Raw genomic sequence first — 14,984 nt, 5'->3', positions numbered from 1 at the left:
TGATAGTGATATCTCCAAGTATGCTGTACATTATTATAACAATCTATTGTATTTTTGTCATACAATATTTCCAATTAAACTTGCATCCCGAGGTACCACTTTGATACATTAGATTTATTTAAAATAAAAAATGTTTTCATATCAAATCAAACTGAATGAAAAACTTAATAAAAATAGATGCTTACATGCGTGGTAATATTAATTATTATATACCTGCAAAGACTCATCTGAAATGTTCTCAACAGCAACTTTTTTGATAACCCTCTCTCCTAAAAATGAAAGGTGGAAAAATATTTGTATATTTGAACACACAACACAACTCGTGTGTGTTTGGGGTTAATTTTTTTTTTTTTTTTACTCACCTAATGTCATTTGCTGGAAATCTAAGACATAATTTCGGATGTTGTTGGACACCACCACTAGAGGGGGCTGTACAGCCAGACACTGCAGCTTCAAGTAGAGCGTATTGAGAGGACTGTGGGCATATACAATGGGAGAATACAGTATATAAGTGTGAATTGTATATAATATTCCAAATCACTGTTGTTTTTTTTTTACATTAATGGTGGCCTGAAAATGCATGCTGAAGGCGAGCTCTTTGTTTATTACAGAATTATAAATCCAAATACAGACACAAATCTCACAAATGAATATTTATTGTATTTACCGTGGACAAAGGAACGTGACATTTTTGGCTACAAAACAATCATCTGTTTTGCTTTTCACACTTGATTGGTAGGTGAATTTCAAATGCGGCACAGAGATACAGGAATGTGTCTTTGCCTCGGCTGTTTCTGCTGAATAAATCAAACCTTGACGCAGTGTGTTACTACCTCCATGTTGGCTGGGCCTGCCGGTTTTCCTCTGGGGGATCTCCGTCTGACACAAAGCAGGGGATGGTGTACTCGCTGTAGCGCGGGGTGAAGGAGTGCAGCAGAGATGTTCTCGCCTCCTCAAAACTTTGAGATCTAGAAATAAAACATACATTCAGTCTTGAGACTTTGCCAGCAACCTTACATATATTTTTGACTGATGGGAACCAGGCCGAGAAGGGAGAACGGAAGGTCACGATCTAAAGCATACGGCATCATGTGTGTTTGTTGATGATGTGAAGGCTGACAGTATTTGTGAGGTGTTGTCAGGTGCAAACACTGATGATATCTATTAAACAGACAAGAAGCAAGGAATCATGCAGAGATGGAGTTAAATTTGGCTCAATGAGGAGAGTCGTTTGGGATTGCACGCTCAGTTACAAACTCCCACCACGCTCTGAGCTAATAGTCCCTATTTATTTGGGAGGTCCCTGGTTACATCACTGAGGCCGCCTCTAAAAGGAGTGGCCACACATTTCATGCAAAGCAGCTTCCAGTACGCACAATACGTGACGGAATGTGCTGGGGCGCCTTGTGATTGCCTTGTCTCTGCTTCCTCTGCGTGCTGTCTTATCTTCGTTGAGGTCCTTGGAAGTCCTTGGCTGTTAGTGGGCTAAGACAAACAAAATATCTGCGGCGAGGCCACCCCTCATATGCCGTAGCTGATAACAAGTTTTGTCCTTGCACAGACAGAAAAAGTACAGCTTGAGCATAATAGCTAATAACTATAGCAACGGACTTTAAGCATAAGAGTTGTGTGATAACTTACACATAATTATTCTAACAGACTCTCTGCAAACATCAGCTATAAAACTGTATATGATACAAACAATATATTCACAATTTGTAGCATTTTATATTTGGTCTCTCTTACCCTGCGTCGATGTTTTCAGGAGGTGGTGTTTCTATCGGGCTGACATTTTTGGATATTTCTGATGTCTCTATCTTGCTGCTTTTAGACAATTTCTTCGCCTTGATGTCCACTACGCTCTCCTTTTTTGGCTACATCAAAACATTCACACAAGGTTTAGACCAGTGGTGTTCCAAAGTGTTGCATAGACTAGCTTTTGAATGGCCTAATCAACAAAACTGTTTAAAAAAGCTTCAATGTTTATAACACAATGTTGGATTGGACACCCCTGGCTTAGACAAACATTTTAGACATTTTAATTACCATTACAGTAATAGCATGAACATGCACCCGAATATTTGTGAGACAACAAAGTTGTACCTCTTCGTCAGAGACCTTTTTAGCCTCCTCCTCAACAAGCTTCTTGGCTTTGAGGAGATGTAACGCCTCCTCCCTGATGTCCTGGTCTTCCAGTTTGGGTCTAAAGGTCACTAGGATCAGACATCTCTGTAGTGCAAGTACAAGGACGGAATGGGAACATTGGTTAAAATGGTTGACACATCACTGAGCATTATAATGTTAATAGCCAGGAGGTGGTTAATAAAGGGGAACATTATCACAATTTCAGAATGGTTAAAACCATTAAAAATCAGTTCCCAGTGGCTTATTATATTTTTCGAAGTTTTTTTCAAAATTTTACCCATCACGCAATATCCCTAAAAAAAGCTTCAAAGTGCCTGATTTTAACCACTCGTCCATTTTCCTGTGACGTCACATAGTGAAGCCAACACAAACAAACATGGCGGAAAGAACAGCAAGCTATAGCGACATTAGCTTGGATTCAGACTCGGATTTCAGCGGCTTAAGCGATTCAACAGATTACACATGTATTGAAACGGATGGTTGTAGTGTGGAGGCAGGTAGCGAAAATGAAATTGAAGAAGAAACTGAAGCTATTGAGCCATGTCGGTTTGAACCGTATGCAAGCGAAACCGACGAAAACGACACGACAGCCAGCGACACGGGAGAAAGCGAGGACGAATTTGGAGATCGCCTTCTAACCAACGATTGGTATGTGTTTGTTTGGCATTAAAGGAAACTAACAACTATGAACTAGGTTTATAGCATATGAAATACATTTGGCAACAACATGCACTTTGAGAGTGCAGACAGCCCAATTTTCATCAATTAATATATTCTGTAGACATACCCTCATCCGCGCTCTTTTCCTGAAAGCTGATCTGTCCAGTTTTGGAGTTGATGTCAGCAGGCCAGGGAAGCTAGGGTCGATAGCTCGCTCGTCTGCGGGAACAAACTGCTGCCATTCCTTGCCGTGCTACCGAGGTCCTTTGTCCCTGAATTGCTCACACACTCCGGCAGATTCAATGGGGGTCTGGCGGCAGATTTCTTTGACTTTATCGTTGGAAATGCATCTGCTTTGAGTGTCGCAGGATATCCACACATTCTTGCCATCTCTGTCGTAGCATAGCTTTCGTCGGTAAAGTGTGCGGAACAAACGTCCAATTTCTTGCCACTTTCGCATCTTTGGGCCACTGGTGCAACTTGATTCCGTCCCTGTTCGTGTTGTTACACCCTCCGACAACACACCGACGAGGCATGATGTCTCCAAGGTACGGAAAGCAGTCGAAAAAACGGAAAATAACAGGGCTGATTTGACTCGGTGTTTGAGAAAATGGCGGATTGCTTCCTGATGTGACGCCACGTTGTGACGTCATCACTCCGAGAGCAAATATTAGAATGTCGTTTAATTCGCCAAAATTTACCCATTTAGAGTTCGGAAATCGGTTAAAAAATATATGGTCTTTTTTCTGCAACATCAAGGTATATATTGACGCTTACATAGGTCTGGTGATAATTTTGCCCTTTAACACCATAATACAAAATGTTAGTGAATATCGTTACCTGGGTGTATTTTTAGACCCAAAACTTGGCTTTAAAAAAACATATCACACAGATGTGCCAGAGTCTTAAATACAACAGAAAATGTTCAAATGTAGGAATTCGTAAACACTGGAGGCAGCTCAAACTTATTTTAATGCTATGATTATGTCTCGTTTTAATTATTGTATAACATGTTGGTCCCTGGCAAGCAAAATGACACTGAGGCGATTGGAAATCCTTGACCGAAAACCACAACAACACCATTCCTGTTTAGTTCTCCAAAAATATAGACCGTTAAATTTTGCTAACATTCAATGATTAGCATCAATACGAATGGCCCATCGAATCCTAAATAACACTGCATCTGCGCCACTTAAGCACTTTGTCCAGTTTATATCTGCTGTGACAACTAGAAACACACAAGCCTCCACCAGGGGGCAGTGTAGCGTACCCAGATGTAAAACATCTTTTGCACAATCAGCCTTTTCATATAAAGCCATAAAGGAATGGAACGACCTCACAACAAACTTGAAAAGTCTAACAGATTACTCTTCATTCACAATTGAAGTTAAAAAGTGGCTTTGGAGCAATCAAAGCTGCTCACACGGTCACTAAGGTAAATAAATAATAAATGGTGGGCGTTATGTTTGACACATCAACTTAATGTTTAATATATTTATCCATGAGAGCATTTTGTTGTAAACTGTGAGGTGTGTCTGTTAAAATCAAGGTTGTTTTTACAAATGATGACAGATGTGAACAAGAGCATGTATTGTCTATGTGTTATGTTGTAAATGAAGTGTGGTTGTATTGCATAATAAGTATGTGTCCATGACAGGACATTTTATGACTTTTCTTAATTTGATTACATGCTATAGTATGATTTTATTGTTATAATTTTATTGCATGATTTTTGTATCCTTTTAATTCAGGTAGCCAGGTACTGCAGATGGAAATGAGCTATAATCTGGTACAGAACATATCTGTCTTTGAGCTCAATGTTTCTGTGCATTGTCCTTTCAAATAAAGACTAAACTAAACCATCAAACTAGGTAACAATTAATAGTATTCTATAAATCAGGAACTTCTAAAACTTTTTCTGCATGAAAAAACACAAAAAGCGCATGAAAATGCTCTTTTTTTTACAACAATACTTTATTTTGTATTTATTTTTTAACAGTATTTTACTTGAAGGCGTTCACTTCTGCCCTATTCCCAGTAGAGGGCGTCCTCACACCATAAAGCTTGTAACAACTATGACAGGCTCTAGTTTTTTCCTTGTACTGTACTGCACTCAGTGGTTAAATATTTATTGTGATGATTATGTCATTGTTATAAATATAACAGGACATGTATTTATAAATACAATAACTCAGCTATAGAGTACACTCGATGACTTATACGCCAAAGTAGAAATCAAACATTGGCTATACATTACATTTTTTATGAACTATAATGAGCACATTTTTGCTAAAATTATGATGGAAAATTAAATGAAACTGGAAAAAAAATTAGTTATAAAATAATAAAACATTTTACTACCCTATATTAGAGATATAAATCTGATTCTTGATTCTAACAGATTGTCACAATTAATTTTTTGGGATAAAAATGTCAATGAAACCTTTTCAAAAAGGTTGCAAATGCTCTTTCATGCTGACATATTGAAAAATCTATTAACATCCGAATCGCAATTCTTTTTATCAAATTAGTATTTATCATTTTTATAAAAAAAAAAAAAAGTTTATGAATTTTTTTTTTTTTTTTTTTTAAATAAAATTATATATACCGGTATATAAATTCTTGAAAATTATTACTCTATTTAGAGTCGGATTAAAAAATAAGAATCCCACCCCATATTACAGGGGTGTCAAACTCAAATACAGAGTGGGCTAAAATTTAAAACTGAACAAAGCCGCGGGCCAAGGTTGAACAAATTAACCTTTTAATAGGGACCCAAACAAGTTTTGCATTGAATATTGAACAAGCAAGGCTTATATAACTTTATAGTGACATGCAAAATCGAGTTTCAAATAAAAATAATACTGCGATGAGGTGGCGACTTGTCCAGGGTGTACCCCGCTTTAATTCTGCCCGATTGTAGCTGAGATAGGCTCCAGCGCCCCCCGTGACCCCGAAGGGAATAAGCGGTAGAAAATGGATGGATGGGTGGATAATAATAATAATAATTAAAAAATATCAATGGCATATCAAATACAATTTAAATAAAAATTGAATGTCTCTTTTCTATTTGCAGCCTTCTGAGGTAAATATCAACATTAACTTTTTCCACAGGCTAATAAAATAAAATAACAATGAATAAACCAACCATTCAGGACTTTAAACTGCTCAGTTTGCAACACACTGATCTAATCTGATGTGCCCAAGCCAGATACCTGCCATCTTTTCTTGGATGCTAGTTCATTAATGTCGGGGCTCAGGCTTTGAGCTGAGGCAACCTTCATTATCGAAAGAAGGTGTTCATCAGTCATTATATCTCGTAGTCCACCCGGACCACAGTCTTGGGGGCGTGCCTTAAAGGCACTGCCTTTAAAGTCCTCTACAAGCTGTCGTCACGTCCGCTTTTCAGCCATTCTAACAACGTGCCGGCCCAGTCACAAGATATGTGCGGCTTCTGTATGAACACACACGGGAAGGCAAGGCATACTTGATCAACAGTGATACAGTTTACACTAAGGGTGCCCGTATAAACAACTTTAACACTGTTAGAAATATATGCCACACTGTGTTTCCACACCAAACAAGAATGACAAACACATTACGGGAGAACATCCGCACCGTAAGACAACATAAACGCAACAGAACAAATACCCAGAACCCTTTGCAGCACTAACTCTTCCGGGACACTACAATATACACCCCCGCTACCACCAAACCCCTGCCCCCACCTTATAGCGTCCCGGAAGAGTTAGTGCTGCAAAGGGTTCTGGGTATTTGTTCTGTTGTGTTTATGTAGTGTGGGTTCACAGTGTGGCATATATTTCTAACAAAACTTAAAGTTGTTTATACGGCCACTCTCAGTGTAACTTGTATCGCTGTTGATCAAGTATGCGTTGCATTCACTCGTGTGTGCGTGCAGAAGCCGCACATATTATGTGACCGGGCCAGCACACGTTGGACTGGATGAAAAGCAGATGTGACGATTTCCGGGAGGTGCACTGAAATCTGGGACTCTCCCGGGAGGGTTGGCAAGTTTGAGAATTAGCGGTTAATGCCCGCGGGCCAGAGTTTGACACCCGTGCCATATTCTATCGGCCGGAATTACTGATTAACCCAACGGATATGCACAAATTTGTAAAAAAAACAACAACATGTGTATGAGGATTCTAAATTACCCCGAGTTTGATACAAAATGTATAATGACGACTACAATGACCCACTGGCCCTTTAAGAAGTTTTCCTCCTCTCACCTCTCCAGGTAGCAGGCGTCCTGCAGCAGGAGAGATGCTGAAACTGGAGTCCCGGGGTGGTGTGAAGGAGAACAGTCTTCCTTCAGCACAGGCAGGTTGTTTGGACGGCTTCCGTCCACATTGACTGTAGGTGAGGTACAGCAAAGCGGTGGAGTGGTCGCCTACAGCCGTGGGCCCAAACTGGATCAGATAATGGGAGAGCTCTAAGGGAGGGCAGACACCCGTGGCCCGACAAGCCAGGGGGAAAACTCTGGAAAAACAAATAAATATGCGATACTGTTGAATAAAGATTTCAGTAATACGAGGCGGTGGGCTAAAGTTCACCTGTTAATGGCAGACTTGCAGCTGAGCTGGAAACGGTAAGGTTTAGCTTCGCTGGCGCTGAAAATGACATCAATCTCCAGCGTTTCTTGTGGGAGGAGAGTGCCAAAGCCATCATTTGGTTGGACTTTTACACACTGTGGTGCGAGCAGGACATACATGTCATGGTTTGCAACGTAAGAATAGGGCCGAGATCGCAGCTGAGACAGCTTAGTACCTCTGGAATGGCCACAAAGCCAAACTCTTGAGGCAGCAAGGACATGTTGGTCAGGCGCACGCTGCTCTTGACCGACTGGTAAATAGAACAGTAGCCAAAGTCCATCTCCATTTGGTCAAACTTCATGTCAGAAGACGTCACAATTGCTTGGATGGTGTAAATGACAGGATGCACCTGCAACACATCACAAATACAAAAGTAAAATATCCTTTTCAAACTGTGACACAGTGGATCCTCGCCCCCTAACGAGAATATAAAACAGTTAACTTTTTTACTTAAAGCATTAAGTGAGCTAAGCAGTTTTTAAAAATATGTTGTCTTTACTTTTCTTGAGTTACTGCGCCTCCGCTGAAGTCTCACATTGAAAACTCTTGCTTTCTAATACTTAATTTTTATTATATAGTGGTACCTCCACCTAAGACATACTTGCCAACCCTCCCGAATTTCCCGGGAGACTCCCAAAATTCAGTGCCTCTCCCGAAAACCTCCCGGGACAAATATTCTCCCGAAAATCTCCCGATTTTCAGCCGGAGCTGGAAGCCACGCCCCCTCCAGCTCCATGCGGACCTGAGTGAGGACAGCCTTTTTTCATGACGGGAGGACAACAGGGTGACAAGAACTAAATCATCCAGACTAGAGATACATTGTATTATTATGTTTATTTTACCTACAAATAAATATATTTATTAATTAAAAAAAAAAAAAACTAAATACATTTTTACTATATTTTGCTAAAAACATCAACATTAATTTTATTTTTATTTGTATTTTTTGTGACTCCTTATTACATCCAGCCATAGAATTATACATTAAAATAAACATATTTGAAATAATTGATTTTAAATTATCATAATAATTCATTTAAAATGACCATATTTAATTATTAAAAGAATTGCTTGTTTATCAACAACTTTAGCATTTTATTCATTACATTTTGAAACTCTCAGAAGCCAAGTTATATATATTCCTTAATATTTATTTATGCAAGTTTGAAGTATCAATTATCTAAACAGTTTTGTTTGCATATTTTCAGGATGTAGATATCTATATCTATATATATATATATATATATATATATATATATATATATATATATATGTATGAAATACTTGACTTGGTGAATTCTAGCTGTCAATATACTCCTCCCCTCTTAACCACGCCCCCAGCCACGCCCCACCCCACCCCCGACCACGCCCCCACCCCCCACCTCCCGAAATCGGAGGTCTCAAGGTTGGCAAGTATGACCTAAGAGTGTTTTGAGAGTGTTGGTTACATGTTTAACGTTGTGCTTTTTTGAGGGGTTGGGGTCAAGCACAGATGAAATAGAATTCAATGAATTTCAATGGGAGACGTTGATTTGAGATACAAGTGTTTTAAGTAAAGAGAACCAATTGAGCTTGTAAGTGAGGTACTACTGTATAACCCTGCAAAAACTGAAATCTAAGTAAGATTAAATATCTCAAATAAGGGTGATATTGGTGTTTGGGTTTGGTGGTAGCGGGGGTGTATATTGTAGCGTCCCGGAAGAGTTAGTGCTGCAAAGGGTTCTGGGTATTTGTTCTGTTGTGCTTATGTTGTGTTACGGTGCGGATGTTCTCCCAAAATGTGTTTGTCATTCTTGTTTGGTGTGGATTCACAGTGTGGCGTATATTTCTAACAGTGTTAAAGTTATTTATACGGGCACCCTCAGTGTAACCTGTATCGCTGTTGGTCAAGTGTGCGTTGCATTCCCGTGTGTGTTCATACAGAAGCCGCACATATCTTGTGGCTGGGCCGGTACATTGTTAGAAGGGATGAAAAGCAGACGTGACGACAGCTCGTAGAGGATGTTAAAGGCAGTGCCTTTAAGGCACGCCCCCAAGACTGTGGTCCGGGCGCACTACGAGATATAATGACTGATGAACACCTTCGTTCGATAATGAAGGTTGCCTCAGCTCAAAGCCTGAGCCCCGACATTAATGAACTAGCATCCAAGAAAAGATGGCAGGTATCTGGCTTGGGAACATCAGATTAGATCAGTGTGTTGCAAACTGAGCAGTTTAAAGTCCTGAATGGTTGGTTTATTCATTATTTGATTTTCAAATTTATTAGCCTGTGGAAAAAGTTAATGTTGATATTTACCTCAGAAGGCTGCAAATAGAAAAGAGGCATTCAATTTTTATTTAAATTGTATTTGATATGCCATTGATATTTTTTAATTATTATTATCATTATTTGAAACTCGATTTTGCATGTCACTATAAAGTTATATAAGCCTTGCTTGTTCAATATTCAATGCAAAACTTGTTTGGGTCCCTATTAAAAGGTTAATTTGTTCAACCTTGGCCCGCGGCTTTGTTCAGTTTTAAATTTTGGCCCACTCTGTATTTGAGTTTGCCACCCCTGTGTTAGAGTGTTTTACTTGTTTTAAGGGTTTTGGTCCTAAATGATCTCAGTAAGATATTACAGCTTGTTGCTGAGATTTGATGACCTATATTGAGTAAAACATGCTTGAAACTAGAATATCAACTGATGTAAAGCTGTGTCATCAACACTCACAAGTATAAAACTACTTTTTTAAAGTAATAATTCCTTACTTCAAGCATGGAAAAAAAAATCGTGATGCCAAGCGCATATCATTATGTCAAGATAATGGCACTAGCATTTACTTAATTTAAGAATATTTTTCAACATGTTGAGCAAAAAGGTCTATTTTTTTTTTCTACCAAGAAAAGTGCACTGGTTAATAGAGAGAATATACTTATGTTAAAGGGGAACATTATCACCAGACCTATGTAAGCGTCAATATATACCTTGATGTTGCAGAAAAAAGACCATATATTTTTTTTAACCAATTTCCGAACTCTAAATGGGTGAATTTTGGCGAATTAAACGCCTTTCTAATATTCGCTCTCGGAGCGATGATGTCACGTTGTGACGTCACATCGGGAAGCAATCCGCCATTTTCTCAAACACCGAGTCAAATCAGCTCTGTTATTTTCCGTTTTTTCGACTGTTTTCCGTACCTTGGAGACATCATGCCTCGTCGGTGTGTTGTCAGAGGGTGTAACAACACGAACAGGGACTGATTCAAGTTGCACCAGTGGCCCAAAGATGCGAAAGTGGCAAGAACTTGGACGTTTGTTCCGCACACTTTACCGACGAAAGCTATGCTACGACAGAGATGGCAAGAATGTGTGGATATCCTGCGACACTCAAAGCAGATGCATTTCCAACGATAAAGTCAAAGAAATCTGCCGCCAGACCCCCATTGAATCTGCCGGAGTGTGTGAGCAATTCAGGGACAAAGGACCTCGGTAGCCCGGCAAGCAATGGCGGCAGTTTGTTCCCGCAGACGAGCGAGCTAGCGACCCTAGCTTCCCTGGCCTGCTGACATCAACTCCAAAACTGGACAGATCAGCTTTCAGGAAAAGAGCGCGGATGAGGGTATGTCTACAGAATATATTAATTGATGAAAATTGGGCTGTCTGCACTCTCAAAGTGCATGTTGTTGCCAAATGTATTTCATATGCTGTAAACCTAGTTCATAGTTGTTAGTTTCCTTTAATGCCAAATAGGGATGTCCCGATCCGATATTTGGATCGGATCGGCTGCCGATATTTGCCAAAAATTGCGTATCGGCAAGGCATGGGAAAATGCCGATCCAGATCCAGTTTTAAATAAACTCCGGTCCGTGTTTTCCAACGCATCTATTTAAATAATACATTCCACTTTTCTGCTGCGCTGTAATTTCCGTTCCGCATTTTCCAGCACACCTTCAATACATCCACAATTCTCACGCAGTTGCTTTGAGCTGCTGGCATTACACGACAGGCTCTTCTCACTCTTTCCTGTGTCTCCCTCTCACAGACAGCGAGCGCACCTTCTTACACACGTCACATACTGTCACGTCATACGTCACATACATATACGTCCTCTCCCAGCAGAGAGCGAGGTAGCGGCATGGCTAACGTTAGCTGTGATGCTAGCGCAGCCGCTAAGGTGCGCGCCTGCTCAAACGTCCTCTGCGCACGGCAAATCTATGCCACGCACAAAATCAAATAAAAAAAATAATTTTCAACACACGGACACGACAGAGACAACAGTTTTCGTCATCATTGTTCAAATATTGTGACGTCTGTCGAGACGCTTATCTCCATTCGGTGCCACACGTCCAGACTCCACACCATCAAAATGGCAAAAAATGTCCAGATCAACACCGTATGAAAAAATTAGTGATTTTTTTAGTTGTGATTTCCTTCTCTACATGAAAGTTTAAAAGTAGCATATATTAATGCAGTATGAAGAAGAATGTTTTAATGTAGACATGCAAGCCTTGAAAGAACATTTTGAAAATCAAGACTACATTTCCTGCAAATGGGTGCATTTCTACCCTTTATTTTAACTTTAGATTTATTCTCATATCAAACTCTTTTGGCTGTCTTTTTGACACTTACATCCGGCGCCCCCCTCCACACCCCGGATTATAAATAATGTAAATAATTCAATGTGATTATCTTGTGTGATGACTGTATTATGATGACAGTATATATCTGATAGTATATATCAATCAATCAATCAATCAATGTTTATTTATATCTGTATCATGAATCAATTTAAGTGGACCCCGTCTTAAACAAGTTGAAAAACTTATTGGGGTGTTACCATTTAGTGGTCAATTGTACGGAATATGTACTTCACTGTGCAACCTACTAATAAAAGTCTCAATCAATCAATCAAAACACATAGAATCATCATACTGCTGTGATTATATGCATCAAGTGTTCATTCAAGGCTAAGGCAAAATATCGAGATATATATTGTGTATCGCAATATGGCCTTAAAATATCGCAATATTAAACAAAGGCCATATCGCCCAGCCCTAGTTCAATGATGCCATTTCTGTTTGTCATGTATAATTTTGTCTATTTTGTGTTTATCCTTGAATAAACAGATCAGTTTCTTGTTACCAACCATTGTGTATTATTCAAACTCCCCTAATTCAGCTGGCTAGTTGTTATCAAGAGTACTAAAACCCTTTTCAACATGATTCTGACAACTAAGTAAACTAAATAACTTTAAACTTTAATACATGCTCGGATAGGCCAGTATCGGTCAGTATCGGTATCGGATCGGAAATGCAAAAACAATATCGGTATCGGATCGGAAGTGCAAAAACCTGGATCGGGACATCTCTAATGCCAAACAAACACATACCAATCGTTGGTTAGAAGGCGATCGCCAAATTCGTCCTCGCTTTCTCCCGTGTTGCTGGCTGTTGTGTCGTTTTCGTCGGTTTCGCTTGCATACGGTTCAAACCGATATGGCTCAATAGCTTCAGTTTCTTCTTCAATTTCGTTTTCGCTACCTGCCTCCACACTACAACCATCCGTTTCAATACATTCGTAATCTGTTGAATCGCTTAAGCCGCTGAAATCCGAGTCTGAATCCGAGCTAATGTCGCTATAGCTTGCTGTTCTATGCGCCATGTTTGTTTGAGTTGGCATCACTATGTGACGTCACAGGAAAATGGACGGGTGTATATAACGATGGTTAAAATCAGGCACTTTGAAGCTTTTTTTAGGGATATTGCGTGATGGGTAAAATTTTGGAAAAAACTTCGAAAAATATAATAAGCCACTGGGAACTGATTTTTAATGGTTTTAACAATTCTGAAATTGTGATAATGTCCCCCTTTAAGGTATTTTTGGGTTCATTGAGGTTAGCTAATTGTACTTGTTTGGAAAGTCTTGACAAGCTGAATTTTCTTGTTCTATTTGCAGATAATTTTGCTTAGTTCAAATAAAATACCACTAACTTTTGTATTATTTTTCTTGTTTTTGAACACTGACTTTTTGCAGTGTAGCTAACTGTATTTATGAGAATACTGTATATCTAAATAATGCATGTGTGAAAAGAACATTAATCAGTGAATTATATGTGCATAATCTGAAGTGGATATTGTTTGCAGACATTGCATGGGTTCGGTTCTTGACCTGACAACAACAAGAATGTGCGCATGTGCTTTAATGCCAGGAGCTCTCAGAGATTGTCATCAACACATTTGGTTCTCCGCAGGAGCATCCTGGCCCAGTCTTTGGCTCCTTGTCAGAGCTCTGCCTTCTCTCTCCTTGTCTGTGCGGGGACATGGAGTCGGGAGGAAGAGGAAGGTGACAATTTGGCAAGGAGACTGAATAAATTTAGACATTTTACGAAAAAAAAACTGGACGCAAATGTTTAAGCAGCTGCCCTGTGTTTTACAATCCAGAAGGTGCCTGAGTCTTTTCTTCCAAATTCCAAATTAAACACTAAGGAGCATTGAGTACAGAATAAGGACTACGCATTCGTATTCATGCTCCTCCATATTACTTCCTTCAGACAATACAGAGCAACCTTCATGCTTGGCTTGTTGTCGCCCAGGGAGCAACTGGGTCTTGGGGGTACGAGATAATTTTAGCGAAGCAGCAATATAGGTTACAACCTCCAGTGGCTCTGCTTCTGTAAGGGACAAATCAGGAATGGGAACAGTGGTTCCTCTAGCACAGGGGTCGGCAACCTTTACCAGTCAAAGAGCCATTTTGACCAGTTTCACAAATTATAGAAAACAATGGGAGCCGCAAATTTTTTTGAAATTTTAAATGAAATAACACTGCATACAAAGTTTTTTTTTTGCTTTGTGCTATGTATAAACCAGGGGTCTCAGACACGCTGCCCACACCTATTTTTGGAATTTTTAAACTGGTGCGGCACGTGGATTTAAATGAATAATGCTTGTCAGCGTCATGCGTGCCGTGATGATACAGCATATAGTGCCCACTACAACTAGCGTGCCTGATCAGCCACATGTTGGTTGATGTAGCTTCCGCTTGCTCACGTAGGTGACAGCAAGGCATACTTGGTCAACAACCACACAGGTTACACTGACGGTGGCGGTATAAAAAAAACTTTAACACTCTTACTAATAATGCGCCACACTGTGAACCCACACCAAACAAGAATGACAAACACATTTCGGGAGAACATCTGCACCGTAACACAACATAAACACAACAGGACAAATACCCAGAATCCCATGCAGCCCTAACTCTTCCGGGATACATTATACAACCCCGCTACCAAACCCCGCCCACCTCAACCGACGCACAGAGAGGGGGGGGGGGGGGGGGGGGGGAATTGATGTGTGAGGGAGCAGGCTTGGGGTGGGGGCGGGGTTTGGTGGTAGCAGGGGTGTATAATGTAGCTCGGAAGAGTCAGGGCTGCATGGGATTCTGGGTATATGTTCTGTTGTGTTTATGTTGTGTTAAGGTGCAGATGTTCTCCCGAAATGTGTTTGTCATTCTTGTTTGGTTTTGGTTCAAAGTGTGGCGCATTATTAGTAAGAGTGTTAAAGTTGTTTTATATGGTCACCGTCA

The 14,984-nt window shown here is 39.9% G+C and overlaps 1 protein-coding gene across 3 annotated transcripts in view; it reads right to left on the bottom strand.

The window, feature by feature from the left end:
- The window catches only part of cfap74 (cilia and flagella associated protein 74), a 152,916-nt gene that overhangs the window by 31,709 nt on the left and 106,223 nt on the right, over positions 1-14,984 (bottom strand). For all 3 annotated transcript variants that reach the window (XM_061974844.1, XM_061974851.1, XM_061974859.1), the window contains exons 24-31: positions 7,594-7,767; positions 7,380-7,513; positions 7,056-7,305; positions 2,104-2,229; positions 1,747-1,874; positions 834-968; positions 363-475; positions 214-269 (exon numbers count right to left, since the gene is read on the bottom strand). In XM_061974844.1, the coding sequence (XP_061830828.1) occupies positions 214-269; positions 363-475; positions 834-968; positions 1,747-1,874; positions 2,104-2,229; positions 7,056-7,305; positions 7,380-7,513; positions 7,594-7,767 (1,116 nt within the window). The remainder of the gene's footprint in view (positions 1-213; positions 270-362; positions 476-833; positions 969-1,746; positions 1,875-2,103; positions 2,230-7,055; positions 7,306-7,379; positions 7,514-7,593; positions 7,768-14,984) is intronic.

This window comes from Nerophis lumbriciformis, linkage group LG01 (assembly GCF_033978685.3).
Source record: "Nerophis lumbriciformis linkage group LG01, RoL_Nlum_v2.1, whole genome shotgun sequence".
In the NCBI taxonomy this organism is placed as follows: domain Eukaryota; kingdom Metazoa; phylum Chordata; class Actinopteri; order Syngnathiformes; family Syngnathidae; genus Nerophis; species Nerophis lumbriciformis.
The sequence above is the reverse complement of the archived record's forward strand: the minus strand, read 5'-3'. Positions and strand labels throughout refer to the sequence as shown.